The sequence below is a fragment of the Lycium ferocissimum genome, chromosome 8 (genome assembly GCF_029784015.1).
Source record: "Lycium ferocissimum isolate CSIRO_LF1 chromosome 8, AGI_CSIRO_Lferr_CH_V1, whole genome shotgun sequence".
Lineage (NCBI taxonomy): Eukaryota > Viridiplantae > Streptophyta > Magnoliopsida > Solanales > Solanaceae > Lycium > Lycium ferocissimum.
Genome location: NC_081349.1, coordinates 19,658,245 through 19,684,303, shown reverse-complemented (window position 1 = coordinate 19,684,303; position 26,059 = coordinate 19,658,245). Strand labels below are relative to the sequence as shown.

Below are 26,059 nucleotides of genomic sequence, written 5' to 3'. Positions count from 1 at the left end.
GAAAATAGTGTTGCAATAAACGTCTCTACTGTAACGGTTCAAAAATCCGTCACAATACTTACCCCTATGGTGACGGTTATTACACAATAGTTACGGTTTTGTAGCCAAAGTGTACTTATAGTACCCAGAAGATATTGCAACGGCTATGACCGTTGCCATAAACTATCTATAGCTGGTGCAGATATTATAGAGGCTTTTGCGTTGGGATCATTTGCTCTTTTGTCCCTTATTTTGTGAAGGTTTTTAATTTTTGGAAGTATTTGTAAAATCGTTACCATAGAGTGCCAACTTTATATGGATATGAACATGAATCTGTGTTATATATATACATGAATTTGTGATTCAGTGTGCAACCTTTTTTTATGAATCTTTCGTTCCGAAAAAGTTCTATATGGATTATAAAGACATGTGGTAGTTTTTTGGAATCATCATTGAGGTAAAAAATTAAAGTTACTATTTCTCCTAAGTATTTATTTCTTGCATCTATCTAATAGATTTGCAATTAACAAAAAATGCAGCAAGCAAATGCACATTTTGAAATGGTATATTTTTCAAACTGTACAGGGCATATCTTAAGGTGATGATAATGGTTTATTTATGTTTTATATTTCTTTTAAGCATATCGCAATTATGGCTTTGTGCAACTATGACTTGATTTTAACTATATATATGAGTGCCTTTTGAGGATTCTTTATTGGAATTTTGTATGGTTTTGTTGCGGGAATTAGCCAAAGATAATTATGGAGGGAATAAAAAATATTACATATCGGATCAAGTTTTCTTATTAATCTTAAAAAATTAGAATTTTTAGGCGCCAGGTACTCCTCCATGAAGAGTACGATGATCACGAAAGATTTAAAGCTGAACGTCATTATTTAGTACTCCTATAACAATAGTGTTCCCTTCTTAGTGGAAGAGGAAAACGAAACATTTTTATCAATCTGTCACTAAGGATACTGTTCATGAATACTTATTTATCTTATAAGCTATTTACTTATTTATCTTATAAGCTATTTTTGTTATGTCTCTAGACGAAATAGATGTTTGATTGGTCGATGAGATACCATGTAGTGATGACACAATTTTATTGTGAGAACAGCTAATGCAATAAGAAATCGAAAGTGAATTTACATGCAACTCAAGCCATTTTAGTCAAATTAATAGAAAGTAAGTTGTTGAGTATCTTCGTTGGCTTGATGTTACGATCACTTGAATAAGGCAAAGATGTTCATCTTTACGTGCCATTTGGTAAGTACACAGATGTGAAGAGACATCAGCTCCGTTAAAGACCCTCTTTCCAAACTTCTTCTACAATGAAGCTATTGTCATCAAGGACGGAATCACTTTTTCTTCTAGAATGGCCGCTCTTGACTTCATATTTTGGTGATGAAAGTGATACAATTTTCATGAATAACAACGGAAACATGGCAAAAAAAGTTTGCATGAAAAAGGTCTGGTGCTTCTGTTTTTGGCATTGCAATATGTTTTGCGATTTGTATATAGATTCTGCGTATATTATTTTTACTGCTGGGTTGCATGAGATAGTTGGTCATAAACCTATCATTCGGTCAAATATTAAGATATTAACATCCTCTCTTCAAAATAGAAATAAGTCATATGAATTTACATCTAAGTTTGTACATTTCAAATAGGGAATGATGGGGCCAAGGGGGTGATGCCAGGGAGAGGTGAGTTTCATGAAAATTTATCATCTTGCGTATGTGAGGATTCTTAGGTTGAACTATGAATCAAAATGGACCGGGATCGAAAAAAAAAGTGGTAAAAGTAATGTCGATAAGAGGAAATATGTTGAGGCAGTTGTTCATGATGGACAATTGGTGAAAGGCAATGTAATAAGAAATAACAGGCAGGTTTGGGTATTTATTTTCTAAAATGTGTAATTTTTTCTATAATTTTTTTTTAAAAAAAAAAATGTATATTTATCCATTTCTTATTCCACCGTTAAATGTACATTATTTGGCATTTCAAACAGAAGTTGCAGCTAATATAAAAGAGTCTAAAATATTTGTTCAACAAAATGATACTATTTTATTTCTATTTTTTATCTTTGTAATTTTTTTTTATATAAATAAAGAGATAAGATAAGTATTTTCATGACATTTTGAGAGTTTGTTAAGCTTAACTGGCAATAACAGAGTATCTATATCATAGAAAATCTTAATCTATAATAAGACTGTACCCAAAAAAAAAAAAAAAATAAGAATATAAAATCTGCAATATGTCACACATGGTTCATATGCATTTATATCTATAAATCTCTTTTTTTCTTAAAATAATTTGCGCATCGCGCGGGTACTTATACTAGTTTACATTTAAAAAAAAAAAAATACTCAAGGCAACTGGCAAGTGTCCTATTTGTTGTCTAACCAAAATTATTGATTCTCAATAGTATTTGATGCCAATTACTGTAGTCAGAAATATTCAATCATTTTATGGCCCTATCGCAATTTAAATCTCCTTGAAGATTTCACAATTTCAAAGAAACACGGGGAGGGCTCTACATTCTTACTTATTTTAATTTTTCACTATTTAAGCATTATCATAAAGTGTGTTATAAACTTTGTGATGATGATAAAACATTTACTTCTTAATTCTTCTTATTTCTTGCACCCATGTTAATAGTAGAGGTTTTTTACGCCTCTATAGATTATTAAGGTAGGGTCTAGCCCCCATTGCTTTGACTTCTTTTTTTGAGTTTTGCTTCTTTATTTTTTTATTATATAAATTAAAAAATTAACCGCATAGAGGATTTGCTAAAAAGAAAAAAAGAAAAAAAATTAAAAAAAAAAATGAACAGAGGGAGTAACTTGCAACGCAAGTTAGAGAAGTTAACTCTAAAAACCAGATCTTTGACATTTTCTTCCTCCTCTTTGTCAGAAATTTCTATATTTTTAAAAATAAAAAAAAAGAAATTTTAGGAAGAAACAAAAGGTTGGAATGGCTAGCAGAAAGCTGGTACGGGATTGGTTAATGTGTAAAAATCCTACTTTCCGGGGAATATTAGCTCCACAACAACAGGTTCTTGAATTTGTGATTAATGGCTTTTGCTTATTCTTTGTACTGTAACATTTTTTTTGTGTTTGCATGCATAGGTGGTGAGGTATGTCGGTATTCGTCCTTATAGTGTATTCAATAAGTTCTCCAACCAGGTTAGAGACCAAACCCACAGGTATATTGCTATCTGGTGGTTGCTTTTCTTATATCTGTTTTTACTTGAAAGCCTCTAGCTTTACCACCTTTTTTTTGGGAAGGGTAGAGTGTACGCAGACCTTACCCCGATCTTGGGAGGTAGAGAGGTTGTTTCTGATAGACCCTCAGCTAAGGGAAGGCAAATGAAATCAGTTCAAGAAAAGAAATAATGGAAGTGAAAAAGCCATGACAAAATACTATAGAAACCATAACGAAGCATTCTGAAAAAGAAACATTATATACAACAAAATAATACGAATATTAAAGTACAAGAAACAACAGATAGTAACAGGAATGAAGGACAAGAAACTATAAAAGTAATAATATGTTGGAACTGTAACAGTTAGCGTTCGGCCAAATTGAGAAGTGTTTTTGTTAGTATTAATAAAAACAGTTGGTGTTTGGTCTACCTTTCCATAAAAAAGTGCTTTTAAGCGTCAAATTATGGAAAAAAGGTATGTACATGTCACTTTAGAATTAGTAATACTGTTTAGAAAGAACCTTTTTTAATTAGTTTTTTTTTTTAATTAAAAATCCTCAATAATAACGAGTCGTTAACACTTTATCCACATAGAAAATGGATTTATAAACCTTTCAAATAGTATGTAGCAGTAAGCAAAGAAATGGCATTGATTATTAGTTCCCACTCCAGAATGTCTTTGGAGATGAGAATATCTTTGAAAGTGTTAATTGATATAGATTGATTATGTAATGATTGTGTAATATTCTCTTTGATTATGTAATATTCTCTTTCTTTATTTAGTTATAGGAATTATTGTATAAATACCCATTGTCATGGGATGTAAATTATCAAGAAATACAAAGAATACTTTCTCTTCTCCTTGAAATTCTACATGGTATCAGAGCCATTCTTTGCCCTTTAGAGGTGAGTTATCTCCCTCGCAAAGACTAGGGTTCCTTTTTTTTTCTCAAAGAGGTCAAGTTTTCTCTCTCTTGGTGGATGTCCGCAACACAAGCTCCTTCCGTCGCTTTTTTATATATAATTTTTTTCTTCCGTTGGAGTTACCGGAACATTCCGAATCACCTACCAGCTTTTTGATTTTTTTCGATCACCGGAAATTAAGGTTCCGCTTTATGGTCGCCATTTTTTCCGGCGAGATCTACTATTTTTAGAGATCTGCATTTTATTTTCCGGCTATATTTTGCACCTGCAGCCACTGTTTCAGATTTTTACGGCGTGTTTTCCGGTGACTTTTCAGGTTTAGATTTTTTTTTCTTTTTTCGACATTGTTTACCCACGGTATCTGTCTGTGAGATATTTCTTTCTTGGAACACATCTAAATTATTTAGATCTATGACTGTTCAAACTATGAGAGATACAAAGGGAGCAGATAATAGTTTTCTTTCACAAATCGGTCTTCGGTGGGTCTAATATTGCAAGTAAAATGTGGAGACGTTTAGAGACGCTACTTCCGGAGAGACTTTGTCTCCGGATGAAGTTCAACAACTTCGTCGTCTTTTGAACAAACTTGACTCTTCAAGTGTTGCTAGTTTCAATTATGTGCAACGGTATTGTCTTTAATGCTCAACTTATAAATTCCCGGATTATTGATGCGGTTCGAATGCGAACTCTTCTAAAGGCCTTCAAAATTACTCTCCTAGTCCCAAAGGGATTATGTCTAAATAGCCAATGGCTCCCCAACCCCCGTCTCCGGAACAAAGTTCATTCCTTTGTACCCCCGATATTACCTTATCATCCATTCTTCATGTTCCGACTTTCCGTTAATCTATTATACGTTAGCGCTATCACAAAAGCACTAAACCGTAGTGTAAAATTCTTTCCCGATCATTGTGTTTTTAAGGACCTTCAAACAGGGGAAGAAGATTGGCTTGGTGGTAGTAGATTGTATGATGGCTTATATTTGATCAACGGAGCTCGAGATTCCGGTCGGGCTTATTTAGGAACAAATAAGGATGTCAACCAAGAAATAATGCGTTTTTGGCATAGACGGTTGGGACACCCTTCCTTTTTTGCTTTAAAAAGGTTATATCCTAGTTTATTTTCCAGAACTGAGTTTGAATCTTTGTCTTGTGATGCTTGTGAATATGCCAAGCACACAAAAAACTCTTATCCTCTGAGTGACAATAAAAGCACAATTCCTTTTTCGACCATTCATTCTGATGTATGAGGCCCTACTGAAACACCTTCTTTGTCTGGTAGTCGATGGTTTGTTACTTTTATTGATTGTTGCACTAGAATAATATGGGTATATCTGTTAAAAGCCAAAAGTGAAGTTTTCACATGTTTTCGGACTATTTCATAAGATGATCCGTACTCAATTTGAGGCTAAGATAAAGATCTTTCGAATCGATAATGGTACGAATACATGAATAAAACTTTTGGAGCATCCTTGGAGTCTTTTGGGATAATCTACCAAACTAGTTGTCCTTATACTAGTGCACAAAATGGGGTTGCTGAAAGGAAAAATAGGCATTTGTTAGAAGTAGCAAGATCCCTTTTGTTTACCATGAATCTTTCAAAACCTTACTGGTGGGATGCTATTCTAGTAGCAGCCTACCTCATCAATAGAAAGCCACTTAAAACTCTCAACTTTCAGAGTCCTTTGGAAGATTTAAAGGGTAGAAATGACTATACTGTTCCTCCCAAGATATTTGGATGTGTTTGCTTTGTTCACACTAGGAACTCTGGAAAACTTGATTCTAGAGCTCTTAAGTGTGTCTTTATTGGGTATTCTCCAACACAGAAAGGGTACAAATGTTATCACCCTCCTTCTCGGAGAACCTTCGTCAGCATGGATGTTACCTTTCGAGAATCTGAGTCCTATTTCAGTATTACACCATCACCTCTTCACGGGGAGAATTATAAGGAAGAAAAGATGGTTTTTCCTAATTCCATTGTTGAAACAAGAGAAAATGAAATTGGAGAAAGAATTCAGGGGGAAACTGTTGGTCGTTTGGATAGGCCTGATTTGATAACTTACTCAAGGAGGAATAGAGCAGAAGAAGCTATCATGCAATCTACCGAAGCCGAACCTTCTTCATCTGGTGAGTCATCTATAGTCCTAATGAGTTAGATTTGCCTATTGCTCACAGGAAAGGAGTCAGATCTTGCACCAAACACCCCTTATCTAACTTTGTCTCTTATAATTCTTTGTCTCCCTCCTATAGAGCTTTTGCCTTGTCTATTTCTTCTGTGTCTATTCCCCAGAATTGGAGGGAAGCTTTTGCAGATTCCAAATGGAAGCAAGATATGCTTGAAGAAATGAAGGCCTTGTCAAAGAATGAGACTTGGGAACTTGTCACACCACCTCCAGACAAAAAACTAGTTGGTTGTAAATGGGTCTTCACTGTGAAACATAAAGCTAATGGTTCGATTGAAAGATTCAAAGCGAGATTGGTGGCTAAGGGATTTACTCAAACCTATGGAGTGGATTATTAAGAGACATTTGCCCATGTTGCAAAAATGAACAGCATTAGAATTCTTTTGTCTTGTGCAGCTAATCTTGATTGGGACTTACAGCAGTTTGATGTGAAGAATGCATTTCTTCATGGAGACTTAGAAGAAGTGTATATGGAGATTCCTCCTGGTTTTGGTAATAAACAAAGTCAAGGAAAGGTATGCAGACTGAAGAAAGCCTTGTACGGACTAAAGCAGTCTCCCAGAGCTTGGTTTGACAAATTCTGCAAAGCAATGATCTCTTTCGGTTACCAACAAATCAATGTTGATCACACTCTTTTCATAAGACATCAAAAGGGTAAACTCACTCTTCTCATAGTTTATGTTGATGACATAGTAATGACAGGAGATGACAAGGAGAAAATGACCCAATTGAAGAAGTTGTTGGCTCAAGAATTTGAGATCAAGGATCTTGGAAAATTGCAATACTTCTTGGGTATCGAGGTTGCTAGATCAAATAGAGGAATCTTTATTTCCCAAAGAAAGTATATTCTGGACCTCTTGAAAGAAACTGGTATGACAGGTTGCAAGCCGTGAGAATCACCCATGGAAAGCAATCACAAACTACAAAGTGGAGTTGGAAAGTTAGTTGATAAGGAGAGATATCGCAGGTCGGTTAGAAAGACTCATTTATCTCTCTCATACTAGACCAGATATAGCTTATTCAGTCAGCCTAGTGAGAGGTGTTCAAGCATGATCCTCGAGATCCTCATATGGAAGCTGTCTTTCGCATTTTGCGATTCGAAGTCCGCCCGTGGAAAGGTCTACTTTTCCCAGAGACATGGTCATCTCAAAATAGAAGCCTTTACGGATGCGGATTGGGCGGGGATCTCTAGATGACCAAAGATCTACATCCAGTTCATCGTACACTCGTAGGAGGAAACCTGGTCACTTGGAGAAGCAAGAAGCAAAGTGTTGTTGCTAGATCAAGTGTTGAAGCAGAATTAGAGCTATGGCTCAGGGTGTTTGTGAACTTTTATGGTTACGAAAGCTATTAGAGGAATTGAGATTGTCTGAAAAGGGAAAGATTTCCTTGTATTGTGACAACAAAGCGCAATCGGATAGCTTATAATCCGGTTCACATGACCGAACAAAGCATGTTGAAATTGATCGACACTTCATCAAAGAAAAAGTTACGGATGGTGTCTTGAGTTTGTTCCATGTGTCATCAGGAAAGCAACTAGCTGATGTGTTTATCAAAGGCCTCACCAAACGGACTTTCCATACACTAGTTTGCAAGTTGGGCATGTGCGACATCTTTGCCCCAAATTGAGGGGGAGTGTTAATTGATATAGATTGATTATGTAATGATTGTATAATATTCTCTTTGATTATGTAATATTCTCTTTCTTTATTTAGTTATAGGAATTATTGTATAAATACCCATTGTCATGGGATGTAAATTATCAAGAAATACAAAGAATACTTTCTTTTCTTCTTGAAATTCTACAGAAAGGATTAAAGGCATAGTGAGATAAGATCTTTGGAAATGCAGTATCAGCCAAATGTTGTCAAAGGTGCGCTTAAAGCGCGCCTAAGCCCTGAAGCGAGGCGCAAAACATGTTGAGCACTTCGCCTCGCTTTATGGGCGCTTCAGTGTCGTCATCAAGGCTCTAAGGCATACTTTCCTTGCCAATGAATGCAATCCTGAAGATGCGGCAATAAACAATTGATATTTCACTTTATCATAATTTTTGGTCAAATTCTTTGACCATATATTTGTTATTCATGCTTATGATTATTAATCTTGGGCTACACAAACATATTTGTATTTTTTCTCCATTTGCCCCTTTTTTTGATTAAAGTCCACACTTTATTTGCCCTTTGCGCTTAAAGCTTTTGGACCTTAGAGCTTTCTTGCGCTTTCCACATTTGATAACACTGGTATATATCAGCATACTTGATTCTTAACATTTCATTTTTTTTCCTTCGGTGGTGGGTGGTACGGGGACATGTTGGTATCTTTTGAAGTGAGAAAGGAGAGAATTCAACTACTTCTCAATGTTACTAGTAAATATTAAGCTGTTTGTGTCTCCCTCTCCATCTATACGCTTCGTTAGTGCGATTAAGTTTATTCATCAATGCTTATGGCTACAGAAATCAAGAATTCCAAAAGTCTGTCAAGCAACTGAAGGAGAAAGCTGAGGAGTTGAAAGAAGATTTTAAAACAAGGTGCCTTATAAATATCCTGTTAATATAATGTTAGAGATAATGGTCAAAAACACACCTGAACTATCGTTTTTCAAGAGTTTCACACTCCAACTATCAGTTGTTCCATTTTCCTACCTGAATTGTCACCATCTATGTGTTCAAAAACAATAGTTCAGGTGTGTTTTTGATCATTAACTCATAATTTTAAGGTGTTTTTAGCCTTTTCCTTAAGGGGCGAGACATACTGCTGTATGTCAAGGCTGCAGAACTTCCAATGAAATGATGAACTGCCTAATGCAGAATCAAGCAGACAACTGGGACGCTTTACAAACATGTAGATGGTGTTTGGATGGAGGCTGAAGTTACGGCAAAAAAGGTACTCCCTCCGTCCCAAAATAAGTGTGCTCTAGCTCATTTAATCCTCATTAAGAAAAACAATAAATACAAGGTATATTTTACTAAGTTACCCCTGTATTAGATGTTTTTTGAAAATTGAGCACTATTAAGAAGAAGTAGTTCTTTAATATAAGGTTATAATTGGAAACAATTAGTACTATTTTTTGTCTTGAATTTCTAAAACGACAATTATTTGGGACATTTGTTTTTGCTAAAGCGACACTTATTTTGGGACGGATGGAGTATTGGTGCAACCTTCATCAGTTCCTCTGGTGCTGGTCTAAATATTTGATTGCTGAATGAGATTATCATGCTGTGCAATTTTTCTTCTAGGTATCAAGATGGTATGCTGAGCGAACTTTGTTAATTGTTTTTCTAGTCTTTGCCCTTCTTTTGTTGATAAAATAATAAGGGGGATCCAGAGGAAGCAATTAGTACAAAAATGAAGGGAGCTAGGGAAGTCCAGGCATGACATATTTACAGACTTTGAATTGCAGCAACAAGTTAGATTAGTAGACATTCAGCTTTATGGAGTGTAAACACTTTCAAAACCTCATACAGCTTTATCCTGTTAGTATTCCATTTAATTGTATCTTCGTTTTGTGTGGGTTCTGAGTTCTTTTCATAGAATTCTAATAAAGATATTGATCCTTCAATCTTCAAATCCTGAAAAATCCTGAAAAATTGTAAAGTTCTAGTCCCTGCCTTTTGAGTTAGTGTAATTTGTCTTGTAGGTTTATGCAAATGTGGAGGAAAAAATATCTGTTACGAAAATGGAGGTTGGTAATTTTGTACCTATCTCAGCTTAGCATAGTGCCCAATTATGGTTAACTATTTAAGGAGGTGACAGTTAACTCTGATTCCTATTTAGGTCAAAGAAAGCTTTGGAGTAGGGAAGCAAGAAGCTCCAGGATCACGCGGTCACGCTGACACTTCTAGTCCAAATACCAATGAGAGTAGTGAGTCTGGTTCCAGTGATAGTGCGGAAACTGTTTATAGCAAGGTTAAATCTGCTGCTTCATCGAAAGCCTCACCGCTCTTTCAGAAAATAAAAGGAGCAAAGCCTGTTGACTTTGCAAAGAAGGGCTACTATGCAAAGCCTGTTGACTTTGCAAAGAAGGGCTACTATGTTATATTGGACGAGTTGAAAGGTCCTGTTAAGAGAAAGCACCTCGAATATTCTGCCTCCACACAAGAAACTTCATCGAACTTTGAGAGGAGCACAAGAACTGATGTTGTTATCTTACCATCAACGCAATCGAAATGGAATAAGAAATGGGAAACATTCAAGGAAAAAGTAATTTCTTGCTTATTAGACTCTGCTGAGATGCCAGTGAAGTTGTATTTTCTCGCATATTAGTAATTTGCACTGATTTTTTATTATTCTCAGATGCAGCGTCACCCTCTTTCTAAGCGCCTCACTGCAATGAATGAACCTTTTGTAGCAAAGTTCCGGGAGGTACTTTGTGATTCTCAACGTAATTTTTTCTTTTGTGTTAGTAATAGATTTTCATTTTCAAAATTTTCCTTTTGTTAATGTTTAATCCAATGAGGATATACATGGCTTGATCTGGAATGCGTTTAATGAAGTTATATTAAATACTTTACATTCTGGATAACAGATTATAGAAGATATTCGTGAGAGATTGGAAACGAGTAATAATCCCCTTGTTCACAAAATCCAAGAGTATGGCTACACATTAGCATTTTAAAAGTTGTATTATGCATAGAGTTCAATTTAAGATCAACATATAATTTCCATCTTAATGTTACAGTAAGATTGAAGGAGAATCTTCAACCGCAATGTCATATAAAGAGATTTACAGCAGAAATCCGTATGATTACTAGCTTCTTTGCTTGACTTTCCATTTTCACTTTTGGCTTGTTTTTCTATAAATTTGAAATATGCTTTGTGAAGGTCATTCTCTTTGCCTGAATTTGTTGATGAGGTTCAAGAAGTGATTTGACCAGTTCTTGATGCTTTCTTCAAAGTAAGTATGCACAAGTCCACTAAAGCTTATAGACAGATTTACACTATTCTTAGTATGGGGTGAAAATGGGAGAGGTAGAAGGAAGGTTGGGGCGGGGCTACAAGCCCGAGTCCAGGTTCGGCTGAACCCAATAGCTTTGGCTCAAACCTTGTATTTGTCTTAGGAAATTTATCCGATATGCATAATTGTTAATTTAGAACCTATTGACTTGGAATAATTAGAATTTCGAGCACATAAACTTCAAATCTTGCTCTGCTTCTGACTAGGAAGGGTATGGTATAAAATTTGCTTGGTTCAATATTAAAGTGATCGAGTAGTATGCAACCTCTCCGCGTTTAGTTTTCAACCCCCTTCAAAGTTGGACATAGAGGAGAAAGTCTTTCTTTACCATATAAAATTGAAGGGACGGATAAATTGTTTAAAATAAAGATAGAGATATGAATGATTAAGATTCAAACGCACTTAATGATTGAGATATGAATGATTAAGTTTCAGTCTTTTATCAAGTGCAAACAAATGATTCTTTAGTCTTTTTCTTACTTTCTGATCATCTCATGTTGATATACTTAAGCATCTTACATTTTTATCCTTTGATGATATCTTGCTTCTTGGGTCATTAGGGAGATACAGAGGTGTTAAAGAAACATTGCAGCAAAGAGATAATTGAGCGGTGTAAAGCAGAGCATCAAGCTTTTGACAGCCAGGGTATCATTTTCGACAACAAGGTAAGAAAAAATACAAGTTGTTATATTAGCTTGCATTTTGGATATTGTATAAGTACAGTGAAGGGAAGCGGGGTTAACAATAAATGAAGTGTACATGCTTTTTGTGTTACAAATCTATTCCCAGTGTTAACAATAAATGAAGTGTACAAACTTTTTGTGTTACAAATCTATTTTCAGTGATTTCTATTAGCATGACAGACAAGGACAAAAGCTTGTAAAAGTTGAATAGAACTAAAATTCTTTTGGGGTTTAGTAACAGCTGAGCGTTTTTTTTTTTTTTTTTTGGTGGCCGTGGATGTTTGAAATTGTCTGACTTCGGTCATGTAGCCTGGTCTAAAACCTTATAGGGTAATTTTTTCTTTCACTTTTAAATATACTACTGCGCTTCGCCAGTGGCCTTGATATGTTAAGCACTGGACACTGCCTATAACAGTCCAGTGCGCTTGATTTGAAGTCTACCCTGATTTTCCACTAACGCTCAAACTAAAAATTCTGCATGAATTGTGACCACCTCTCATTTGGTATACTACTTACATTAAAGGGGTTGAATAGCGCATCAAACTTTTCTTTAATGCTGCTAGAAAATCTGATAACCCTACTGAAAATGAGACAGATTTTACATATTTCGGATATTGAAGTGCGGGAGACAAAAATGATGGGAGACAGTCCCTTAATAACTTTGGGGGTAAGAGTCTTTCCTCATTCATTTTCTTTGTATGTCTAAACCAATGCAGTGCACCTCTTGAAAGAACAAAAATTTAGACCCTGATAGTAATCTTTCTTGGGTAATGTACACAGTTCCACACGCAGCAGGTCTACTGCATACGCGATAAACTTGGTTCAATTAAAGAAGGGGGAAAGGTATGTATGTATTATATCTCTTTTGTTGGTTGCTGTTATTCTCTTGGTCCTGCATTGGCTATTCAATTCTATTGATCCTGCTGCTCAATATGGTATTTTGTAAAATATCCAAACAAATTGCCTTGTTGCATCGCTGTGGTCAAATTGTCATTTTTCTATGTTGCTGGTGTGGTTTTCATACGCAGAAGTGGGTAAACTAAAGATGTACGACGTGGGTGGGATTAGTAGTTTTCTCTATTTTCTTCAATCGTAGGAAATAGGCATCAGCGGGGGTATATGAGAGGAAACTATAAGATAGACTTGAATGGCTATCAATCGGATAATATGATGTGATGTTGCTAGTTTCATCTGCTAGTAGGTTAAAAAAAGTGTCTCTAAACATGACAAAGACTAATTAAAAGGGCAAAAGAGACGGGAGTCTTTATTTCCTCCCTGATATTGTAATACCAAGACCAGTAAGAGAGACTGAACTTCATCCATTCGGACAAATTAAGGTTGTCTTACATACACCCTAGGGGAATTTCATTTTAATCCCCTTTTTTAAATAGTCGGAGGGGAATTGAGTAAAATATCCTTGACGTCAACTCATCTAGCTTGGAAGTCTTAAGAATGCAGCAAAAATGAAGGGTAACAAGTAGCAATTATTCTTAAGCATTTTATATTCTAATACCCTTGAATATGCTGTAGAATGATCCCAAACTCATCATTGAACCTAAGACTTCCATCCAGATTTAAATTTTTAACCCTGGTATGGCTAAATTTTTGCTGTATTAGGATACAATACACACTGTACACTATGCTTGGGCTATGCAACTCGGAGAAGACCCCGTATGGAAGCTTATAGAGATGCAGCAACATGGTGTTGCAGCCCTTATCTAATCAAGACTTTTGCTTCATCAAAGGAGTATATTGTTGCTACTAGGGGCGGATCTAGGATTTCTTGAACATTGGCACACCATTGAAAAAGGAAAGAAAGAAAGCGTTTTGTTCCTCCATGTAAATAAACTATGTTTTCCACCAAGTGCGCCATTCAATATTTTTGGAGCATGGGTGCCAACAACTAATATTAGATCAGTTTTAGAAAATAGTATTCCCGTTCCTCTAACCAAAATACACTAACCTACGGCTAAATATTCCCTGTTCCTCTAATCAAAATACACTAGCCTACGCTCGCAGCTTTCCAAAAAAAAAACAAAACGTTAATTATAAGTCGTATATATTAATATACATCTCGAACATTTAAAAAGAAAAGAAAAAATTGGAACACGAACAAGCTAGTAACCATTTTCAACCTTGGAGTAAATGAATGTTGCTAAACGTGAAATGCTGGTTATAGGCAATATAAACACAAAAAAATCTAATAACAACGCAGATTTCCCACCAAGGCCTAATTAGCTTGGAAGCAGATTTTAGTGAACCGAACCTGCTTGCCGTATTTTCTTATTAAAAAAATTTTCATTCTAATATGGCGACTTAGAAAGAATTACCAACGTATTCAATGAAAGAACTAACAGAGGTGCATATATAATACTCCCTCCGGTTTGCTTTATTTATCATAGTATAACTCAGCACAAAGTTTAATCGAGAATGGAAGACTTTTGAAATTTGTGATCTTAAATATATTATAATATTTGTGTGGCTATACAAAATTTTAAACTTATAGTGTTATACAAGTCATAACATTTGTATGGCTATAAAACTCTCATTAAGGAATTATATGAACGTGCGACTCTTCTTTTAACATACAATAAAGAAATATTTGTGCAAACAAAGTGGGGGAATATTAATTTACATATAATATAGAGTAGAAGAATACCTTGAAAGTAATGTTAGGTTTTAGTTTTAAACTCACCTTATATATAGAACCATTAGAGGGACAAACGATAAGCATTCATCTTGAGAAACACAGGGACAAAAAATAAGCATATACTAAGCTCTCTTCAAACACACTTTGAAGTTCTTAGCTTCTCAATATGATGTCAAGTGGCTCCCAGAGTTCCCCCAAACACTTCAGTAGGCACATTTTATTAATATATACCCAATGAAGTGCTCAGAAGAACTCTAGGGGAAACCTGACTTCTTCTTCTTTTTCTATTAATCTTCCATTCCTAGCTAGTTGATAGGAAATGATGCTCTATATATGGATTGACGATTTACCTATTTATAGAGAAGCCAAAGAATATAATTAATGGGGTTAACATGGGGTAATTTTAAGACAGTAATTAATATCCTTTCTGACACCAAGAATTTACGAGGTAAATGCATTTTGGTCAGATTGAACCTGGTCACAATTGTGTGTTGAATTCAAGAAATGGAATCATATTTTTGTAACAAGTGACCACAAATCTATCTACCTTTAGTTACATTTATTTACTACCTCTCTATAACGGCACCTGCATATAACAATACCTCTCTATAACAGCCAAGTTTTTTGGAACCGATTTTTATGTTATATTTTACTTCTCTATAACAGTAAGAGCCAACTTTATACCAGTACGTTCTTTGTAAAATTACCTCCCATATAACAGCTATCTTCTTTTTTTGGTAATATAATAATTAACCATCTTTATAAAAATAGAATATCTATGATTACCAATAATAAGTGTAGAGATTTTGACCAAATATTTGATCATTTAATACACTATTTATAACAAAAAAATATCATATATATATATTCATCATTAAACGATTTTCCTTCATTATACAAAGTGTGATTAAACTTAGAATTTGGCAATTAAAAATGAAAATTAGATTTTATGCATCTTTTTTGCCTATAATAGCGAAATATTATTTAAAATTTAATGTTGTTATAGGTGTATAATAGCTGAAAATTTCCGGACCCAACAATCTTTGTTATAGAGAGGTTTGACTGTATATACAGGAATATTCTGGCAAACTGTATCCCAGCTTACAAATCTTCCAATTGGGGGTTTCAATGAATTAGTGTAAGTTACTCCCTCCGTCCCAAAAAGATTATCCTCCTTTTCTTTTTAATCGTCCAAAAGATTATTTTTCTATATTTAAACAATTTAACTTTATGAGATGATTTATATACCACACAAATATCAAAGCTTGTTTTAATTATACATTTTAAAAGTCTTCCTTTATTTCTTAAATTTTGTGTCAAGTCAAAAATGGAAAATCTTTTTAAGACGGAGGGAGTACAAATTTTGAATTGATTCCAAGCATAACGAAAAAAAAAAAAATCTAATACGTACCTTTTGTGGCTGAAAAAAGTGCAAGTGTAGATAAATTATAAAGAAGTAAAATGATAACTTTTGTCTCTTTTGATTGGCATCCTTCATCTAGCCAGTAAATTGGCCTAAATTCAAAAACCACGATCTTTTCCATCTATTTCTTTTAGGACAAAATTGCCCTTCGCTGGGGGTGGTCTTTAATTTTTGCTCCTCAAATTGGTGATCTTTTAACTTTTTCTGCATCTTAGACGACGAATTTAAAGTCAATTGTGTAATTTTTTTTTTTTTTTTTTTAACTAAATTTGGGATTCGAGCCGTAATTTCGGGGTATTAGGCGAAAAATTAAATTAACATCAATTTGAAGGGTAAAAATTAAAAACCACCCCAAATGAAGGACAATCCGTGCAAAAAAAAGTTTTCTTTTACGTCTTGATTTTTCTTCTGATTGTACCTTAGTTTTGCGACTACGTTTTGGTTTTATGGTAGTAAAGGCGAGATAATCCAACTGGTTTATTTCTCTTGAATAAAACAGTGCTTATTTACTTTCAACTCCGAGGCGGATGCAAGAGTATCATTATCGTATTCATCTGAATCCAATATTTTCAACTCGAGGTATAGATACGTATGTAAATATCATTAGAATTTCAACAAATATTAAATTATGAACCTGTAATTTCAAGTGAATATATAGATTCAGCCATCAAAACCTAAAGATTGATAACCATCAAATTTAAAATTGTAAATCCACCTTGCATGTCCTGTGATTGCACTTTGTGATTAACATTTTGACGTACCAAGGCTCGAGGGGCAATATATTCAAGGGCGGAACTAGAATACGGAGTTCATCTTGATTTTTCCCTTTCTGGTTTTTGATCCAAACTCTATAATTATCTTAAGAAATTCATTGAATATACACAAATTATTGATTTAGAACTCATTAACTTAAATGGTCTAAATCCCGAACACATTTTTCAACTCGACTCTACCTCTAAATATATTTCAGTTTCAAGCAAATAATTGTATGACATAGTTGAAACAAAAAAATTACAATCATGTCCAATCAGAAAGGCCACTATAAATCGTAGCACCAGCTGACCTTATTCTTGTAATAAAAGAAGGCAATGAAGTAGTAGCAAGATCAGGTTTCCCCAAGAGTTCTCTCAAATCACTCCACTGAGTTATTATTCATTCCCTTTTATAAGAAATGTACACACTGAAGTGTTTGGGGGAACTCCAGTGGTTATTTGGTGCTATTCTACAATGGACTGTTCACTTTATGTTCAATTCGACTATTTTAACCAGTAACTTGCTATCTCCCACAACTAAAATTATCGGATAATTTTGTCCATCAAAACATTTGCAAATGAAATCATTTTTTGTCTCTAGTAGAATTTGAACCTAATTCTCCCATGATTTTCATCCACTTCATTGACCATGCTAGAATGCTAGGCGGCACCCTAGGATGCTAGAAAATACTTAGCACTCTAGCATTTTTAGAAGTATCTTTCAAATCAAACAGAAAAACTACACAAATTGTGCTTGATTTTACAACTTTTAGAGGGAACTACTACTGCAAGGCTAGTGACATATTTTCTGACTAGAGCAAATCATTAGTAACGAGTCTTCAGAACTTGGAAATAATTCATTACAAAATCTTTTTTTCTTTTCAATTTGGGTGTTTTAATGCTCAAGCTATGATGCTATAACTTCTCTATATTAGTGTTTTGCATACTCAAACATTTCAAAGCAAACATTAACTGAACATACAGATAGATTTTGCCTCAAAACACACATTCTATATCAAAGCCAACCTGCCTAAAGCCTTAACAAGTCAAACCTATGTAAAGTTAGCGAGTACAAACTCTGCAATATTTCCCAAGCAAAACTGAAAGGACAACAAAAGGCACACCACCTATATCTTATAACTTGATTCCTCTTCTAACATTAAAAGTACGAATATGGACAAAATGAAGTTTTGTTCTGTCAGTGATCGATCCCCTTTTTTAATTCTCCGGGTACTACTTTCCTGCTACATCTGATCTTGCAGAGTTACCGCTTCCATTCTGCTCGAGTCATCTTATCTGAAATGGTAAAGGCAAAAGTTACTGGCATAACATCAACCAAGTCATGAATGATGGATCTTATTTGTTTGTTTTAACTTTTAATAGGAATACTCCATAGACTGAGCTAATCAATAGAGAATTCAGCATTTATCAAAGAGAAATAGTTGGCACTTAAATATACTCACCAGTACCATCCCTTGAAGATGATAAAGATCTATCAATCTTGATTCCTTCTTTTGCACTAGCTTGGACCAGCCTCTGCACCCGTGGTGATGGTGATGAACTCAGCTTGCCATTCATAGGGGACGGCAAAGAATGACGTCTGGTTTGGGCATTCTTCTCAGCCACATCTTGGCCAAACCTTGGTGAGGCTTGCTCTTTCAGCTTAGCCTTAGCAGACTTGGTTGGAGCCATGTAGCTAGGCACCTTTCTTGTTGTTGGCGTGCTTGCATCAACATCATGCTTTGCAGGTAAAGAAACTCTTCTGTTAACCTTGTTGCTCTCATTTCCTTCATTATCATGGTTAGTACAAGAATCCTCATTTCCAACAGGAGTATCCTCTCTGTTATCAGTGATCGATTTCTGATGTACATCAGACTGAGAAAAGTTATTTGTGGCATCAATACTTGAATTGTGATGAGTAACAGATACAGAAAGGATATCGAAATGAGTGACAGTATCATCCACCACTTGGGTATCTTGAGGTGTCTCCACATTAGTAGAATTTTCAACTGTCCCTTCTAAACTTTTCAATGGTTCATCAGATATGCTCTTCTGAGGAACCAGAATATTTGAAGATTTCTCATGACTTTGCTTTTTTCTCTCAGTATCAACCTCAGACTGAACAGGTTTTTCCAATAGAGGGCTGGAAATTTTCTTTAAGTTATGTTTTACCTTCTTAATCTCACTTCCTGGATTCTGAATAACGGAGTTTACCGAATGACTTGATTTCTTCTTTTCTGACCCCGACGTGGAATGATTCGAACCGTTCTGCATTTTTCTAGAATGCACTTTTCTTCCATTGTGCTTTGACAAAGCAATGTCTGCTTCAGTGTTTTGATGCTTTTTTTCTCGAAAGTGTTTTCGGTTTAGAGCGTGATTGCCAAATCTGTGATACAGTCCAACGGACTAGCCATTTCTGACAAGAATTTGGTTCCTCGGGAACATAATGGAGGCGTAGAGGCATTACAGTCGGTGATGAAGCAAGTAGCTGAAATATACCATATGAAAAGATTGTTCAATCAGTGGATCAATCAACTATAGTAATAACAACCGAGTAAAAACGAGAAAAGTTGGTTCTTTCAAATTTGAATAAGACATTCTTTTATACTTAATGCTTCAAAACCTATAAAATAAAATTAGAAGTAACGGGAATTTTCATGTCTGGTTCATGTATGGAAAACATGGGTAACTGCTTTTGGTTATTTAGGGGTAACCACTTGTCCCATGGGCATATTCTTCCCCGTAGGTCCAAACAATGCAGGAAAAGTATGAAAAAACCCTCAGTAAGAAAAAATGGCTTGAAGTAAGATGTGTACCTTTGCAGTGAATTCATTCTTGGATAGCTCCCTTGCTAGTTTGGATGCATTAGTTCCCTGATAATCCAATTGTTTAGCATCCTAATGATGAAAGGTACCATTAAAATCATAAACCATTGAGCAAGTCATAGCAGAATAGTTAAAAATGGTATGTTGAACACCCTTGGCAGCATATAGTGAAAGAAACTCGGACTCGTAGATGCTGTAATTTCAAACCACAAAAAGCCTTGATAATATAAAGATGTCAAAAATTATGGATCTTAATGACATTAAGTCAATTCAGCTTGGTTGAGGGTACTTCACATGGTGTGAGGCCCTCATTCTTGCCATGTGGTAAGGGATCAAATCCCACATATGTAATATCCCCTCACCTTTCCCCCAACCCCTCCCCCTAAATAGTACTCCCTCAGTTCACTTTTACTTGTCCACTTTGGACTTTTCACACTGTTTAAGAAATAATAAATGAAGTGCATAATTTACCAATGTACCCATATTAATTGGTGCATATTTTTATTGGATTTGAAAAATGATTTGAAGTGAGTATTTAATACTATGGGTAAAACAGGAAAAAATAAATTGTCTTTTCTTGATATGCTAAAAGTGACAAGTAAAAGTGAAAATCTATTTTTAGAATACTGGACAAGTAAAAGTGAATAGAGGGAGTAATAAATTTTCAAAAATAAAAAAGTCAATTTGGCAGTTTACCTGTTGTCCAAGTTCTTGTTTCGTTATCATTTCACAGCCAATACTGGAACGTCTAACAATCTGGCCACGGACATGTGCTTGAAGCTTGACAATCCCATGTATACAGTATAATGTAGCAACAGCTTGCCTTCTGACCAAATGGCCACGTACTGCAGCTTGTAGCCTTATGACGGCCTTGAGCCTAAGAAATGCTCGGCGAGCCTTCAGAGAGACCATATCACCATTAGTACGGGTTAAACGTTCAAGCTAAATTAGAATTGAGCCAATTGTCATCAAATATGTTCTTAAACATCAAAGGTAGCAAGATAATGTCAGAGTTAAGTAGTCAAAGTCCTTTGTAACAGTCAAACATTTGCAAACTAAGGAAACATATGCACAGAGAAAAGGTTAAACTATCAGTCACATAAAGTCTAGATGCATCTCATACGAAAAGCAATATGCAAAGCCAATTCATTGAACATAATGAAGATAACCACTAAGACCTTCAAGGGGTTGCAAGAAATCCAAATGTTACCAGCACGTAGATTCAAAGTTGGTCACTTTTGGATGTTGGACTTTGGAGCCACTGGTGAGCCCATTTTGTTGGTAGTATAAGAGCTTGCTGATGATGGTCATTTTCCAAGATTTATGACTCAAAAGAGATCGTTTTCTAGTAATTCTAATGTAGCACTTCCCTTCTTACGAAATTGTTTACATCTTTACAATATAGTCTTGTCTTATTGCTTAACACCTCCCCCCCCCCACAACCACCCCCACACAAACCACAAGACAAGGATCAAGGACTAGATCAAATGTACCTTCACGAATAGCACACAAAACTTAAACATATAGTCTCCTTATATTATTATATGATATCCATGGAAACAATTATGGATGGCAAGATGCATTAGAAAATAAGTATGAGAGAAGAAAATTTCCAGAATTTTTTATAGGAAAGAAAGGAGAAAGGATCTAAGCATAATAAATGTGTGCCAAGCAGGATCTAGCATAAAATTTTCAGAATTCCTCTCGCCTACCGCACCCTTGTGCAAAAGAATAGTTTATACGGTTTATATATATAAACCCTACTAGACAAACATGGATAATTGCATGTCTTCTTTCGGTTAAACTATGAGAAAAACTAGCACACACTACAACTTCCAGTCTCTTAACATCAAACACTTGTCTCTAACCATTTTAACAGAAAATCAAGACCTATTCATACATGTTGCTGAAAGAACAATACAAATGAAATCAGCTCGCACATTCATTAACCACAAGAAACGAGCATAGTAGAGTTAAAAGCTGGAAAGTAACTCGCTGCCACAACATTGAAGTGGAATGGGAAATGCATCAAAAGGTAGAAGACAAAGCTTTCCCCAAAAAAACAAACAAATTCAGTAACGTAATTGTAATAAAGAACACAGAAGAAAACCAAAAATATATTAAGACACCAGTAAATTTGTATGGGTAGAGTAATTACCAGATAACCCCTAAAAATAGCTTGTGTCTTTGTAGCAGCTTGCTCAAGCCTCATTTTCTCAGTATCCTCGGGTAAGGCAAGACATGTATTTGGTTCGCCTTCATCTCGCTTCATAGAAGGGCGAATCAACTCATTCGTGACCCCTCCTTTTTCAAAGCTTGGGTCTTCTTTTATTCCACCAGCACTACCAGCAACTGGTTCAGATATCAATGGCAGATGGACAGATGAACCGGATAACGCTGCGTTGGTGGAAATTACAGATGCTTTCTCATTTGAAGATTTCTTTAAAGAAAGAAACAGAGAGTGCAATTAGTTATCGGAAATAGTATGAATAAAATAAACCCCAAACGGGAAAGAGGGATAAGCTGCATGAACAAGTAATGCTTGTGGAAAATCCTTCTCAAGAAAACATATAATTTACAAGTTGCCCGATTCGAGTTTATTCCATCGTGATGATAATATCGTTGTTATTCACCAAAGTAGTTAGACAGCTCGTGTTATGGCTTGCCTCAAAAGAATGCCCACTTCCCAAAACGAAGTACTACCATGGGTTATACTTACGCTATGCGAAGGTTCTAGGGGCAACGAATAAAATCTCTCTTTTTTTTTTCTTTTTTTTTTTTTTTTGGATAAGATGAGGTAAATTCTAATGGCAACAATTTACTTCGCAGTATAAACCTTATCCAATTCTATTCCAGAAGGTGCAAAAAGTTAGCTAGCAACTTGTGAATACACTAAATATAAAAGTAGTAACAATTTCACACTACAAAACTAGCTTTCAACTCTGGACAAGTCAAAGAGATATATGGATATATCCACTTTACTGTAAAGCATGCAGATATAAACAAAATGCAGAACCAAAGGGAGCTTCAACTGGAAATAAAATTGAATCGTATCTCCTACCTTTGATGTGCCAGATTTGGAAGACTTTTTCCCCGGTAGCAATGACCTCAACCACTTTCCAGGAGATTTTCCCATTATAATAAGTTTGACGCCCACAATGTAAGAACCTAGTTATAGAAAGCCTGGAAGGTTCAAAAAAGCTCTATATCAGGCAAGCACATGCATATATAAAAGTGAAGAAGCATAATAAAAAGTTTATATTTTCAACACAAAGCCTACCATCAGTGATCAATTTAGTGAATCAAAAGAGGATTTATGGTCAAAATGAATTTAGTGAACTAAAATAGAATTTATTGTCAATATATCCTTTTTTTAAGGAACTAGAAACTAACTGGTTTATCAACATGCCTACAATAAAAGAAGAAAAGCAACAACTATGCCTCAGTCCCCAACAAGTTGGGTCGATTATATGAATTCTCACTGAGCATGTTTCTCCACTTAAATTCATCCCAAGCCAAAAATATACAAAATAAAATAAATAAATAAAGATATAAAAAGAAGTAGCAGTTCTACTTTTTTTTATTTTTTAATCCAAAAGCCTCTTAGAAAGCACAGGACCTAAAGTAAACATAGAAACATGACTAAAACATATACCCAACTAATTGGTATTGTCTACATATATATCTTTTTCTTCCAATATGCCTATCTTTCGCTAAGTTTGCATGGATTCCAAGAGATAATAGGTTTTGTAGACAACTTCCTTTCATGTGATTTGGATCTACCTTGTCCCCTTTTAATACCTTCACCAACTATGATCACACGTACAAACCGGTGCATCTAGAGATCAATGAGGACATGACCAAACCATCTCAAGCCATCTTCTCTTATGTTAGATTCATGAATTAAACACCTATCCAATGGAAGACTCTGAACACAATCTCTTCCAGAAGAGAAGAGAACTATATGCTTCGCAGACTCGATGTGTGTAATAGATAAACTTAATTCCTCTAACGTTGTGTTCCTTTCCTCTTTTATGGTTTGGGAGCGGAGAAGGGAAAGCTTTACATACTCTAAGCCTGGTATCAACTATAACACATTGAACAATAAGTTCTTTTGACATTTTCTTCTCTACTTGCCCCGCCAGATCGAAACTACATCCGCAGATCAGTTTGGTGAGTATTGTTTGACTTGCTTGGATCATGTTTAATTAGAGCAGCTCAAACTTCCATACGGAAAGTGGGATCAGGGTATCAGATTTTGTGTTCAAACAAAGATAGCACTTTATGTAATAATCTTTTCTTCTTTTTGGAACGTAGATACCTTATGTACTCTCTCCGGTCCATTTTAGTCGTCGTGCTTACCATAAATAATTGGTCCAAAATAGTTGTCATTTTAAAAAACCAAGATATAATTAATTATTTTTTCCCATTTTATCCTGAGTATTAATGGTTCTAAAATGTGATAAATATTGATTATATAGCATAGAAAACCTAAATGTGAAGAGTACAAACACATTAATGTTATGATTGTTTAGGTTACTTCAACCTTGTTCTTTTAAATATTTACTCAAGTCCATTGCTAGTGCTATGATTGCATTTACTAAGGCACATAAATAGAAGAAACATTTATTGAAGGGAGGTCAGATTAATATGCTGAATGTTTAAAGATATAAATAAGGGTATAATAGTCAAAAAGCCCTTCTTATTAATAATTTCCCAAGGGACGTGTAAAGAGAAACACGACAACTAAAATGGACCGGACGGAATAATAATTATCCAGGGAACTATATATCGTACACTCTGAATTTCTTAACCATAGCTTGATCAGGCAGGATTTCAAATATCCAATTTACTGATGAGAGGCAGATACAGTTTCCCATTGCAACAGTTAAAAAGTTTCATTTCTCTCAATATTGGATTGTAGATAGGCTCATAGTTCGTTCATATGCTGGGAGACTAGGATATGGAAGACGACTCATCAAAAATAAACCTAGTGCTTTTTACCAAATTTGAAGCACCATTCTCCTACCCTATCAACCCATGCCAAAGCCTGGGATATGTTATGTAGCACACAAAAAAAAAAAAGAGAATTAAGATTTAAAACACTGTCAGATTTTTATTTTGCACTGCCAATCAAATAAGAGATGATTCGCAAGAAGCATCTCTCAATTTCAGGAGGGCTTCCACGTCTCGCTCCAATCAGATTATATTAAGACACACACAATATCTACGCTTTGTCTTCTCGTTATAATCAAGATCCTTCTAGTTGAAAATTTATCATTATACAGAAGCTATTTCCAGCATGCTCAAAACATGTACTGCCGCAAACCCCTTTATTACTTCATTAATATATCTCTTCAATAGAAACGAATAAACAAGAAGCCAACATGGTATTCTTTTATTCCATTCAATTATATTCCTAAATTTAGCAAGTGTAGTGATATATGAAGATACGAAAAGCCCCTATCACCAAAGCACTCCAGTGATGTCTTTCAGGAAATCCAGTGTCCAATTAAATCAGAGCCCCAAATGCAACAATGTGGAAACAGTTAAGTCTACACATATTAACCCTTACACATATAAGTAACAAATATTACTAGTAATATAGTAAATATATAACAATGACTATATCAGGAAGAAAAGAAAAAATGTGAGCTTGAGAAGCCAACATTTTAAATGAACTACTTAAGTACATTGGATCTATAACTTACCTCAATAGAGCAAGATTGTAGCTTTAACAACAACCCTTCTTTAACTGCAAGAAATGAAAATAAATGTAACAATTAGAACTCAAAAAATGAAAAGGGTCAAGAGAAAAGAGTGCAAAAAAAGAAAATGTGCATTAAAAAAAGAGAAAGAAAGAAGCAGCTAAACAGAAAAATTGTAACTAACCACAACAAAGCAAGATTGTAACTTTAACAACAACCCTTCTTTAACTGAAAATAAATGAAAATGAATTTAACAAAAACAACTCAAAAAATGAAAAGGTTTAAGAGAAAAAATGAAAAAAAAAACAGCTAAAGAATCCAACTTTAACAACAACCCTTGTTTAACTGCAAGAAATGAAAATGAATTTAACAAAAAGAACTCAAAATATGAAAAGGTTCAAGAGAAAAAAATGCAAAAAAAAAAAAAAAAAAAAAAAAAGGAATGAAAAAAGAAGTGCATTTAAAAAAAGAAAGAAGCAGCTAAAGAATCCAACTTTATTTAGTGAAAGATCTAAACAAGAGTTATAGATAAGTATGGAGTTATTATTATGAAGAGAGAGAGGTTTCACCATTTTCATATTCATAGAAGAGTAGAGAGAGCCAAACGGCACTTAACAAGAAGCAGGGTTAAGTTTTTTTTTTTTTTTTTGGGTTTTGAAAACACCTGGAAAATTGTTAGTACTGCTCTCTGTGTAGTGACTGTATTTGTTTTTGTCTGTTTCAGTGTTTTCAAGAAATTGGAGCTAATCCAAAATGCCAAAAACTAAATAA

The 26,059-nt window shown here is 34.8% G+C and overlaps 1 protein-coding gene and 1 pseudogene across 1 annotated transcript; one reads left to right on the top strand and one right to left on the bottom strand.

Moving 5' to 3' along the window:
* Positions 1-2,790: 2,790 nt before the first annotated feature.
* On the top strand, positions 2,791-14,888 carry LOC132067482 (mitochondrial import inner membrane translocase subunit TIM44-2-like; annotated as a pseudogene).
* Positions 14,889-17,704: 2,816 nt separating this feature from the next.
* LOC132067481 (protein IQ-DOMAIN 29-like) lies at positions 17,705-25,538 on the bottom strand. The gene is given in 8 exon segments (XM_059460737.1): positions 17,705-18,051; positions 18,219-19,104; positions 19,106-19,243; positions 19,572-19,628; positions 20,277-20,477; positions 21,739-22,020; positions 22,642-22,763; positions 25,473-25,538. Coding segments are annotated over 7 exon segments (1,671 nt in total). The 5' UTR covers positions 22,717-22,763; positions 25,473-25,538; the 3' UTR covers positions 17,705-18,019.
* Positions 25,539-26,059: the final 521 nt, after the last annotated feature.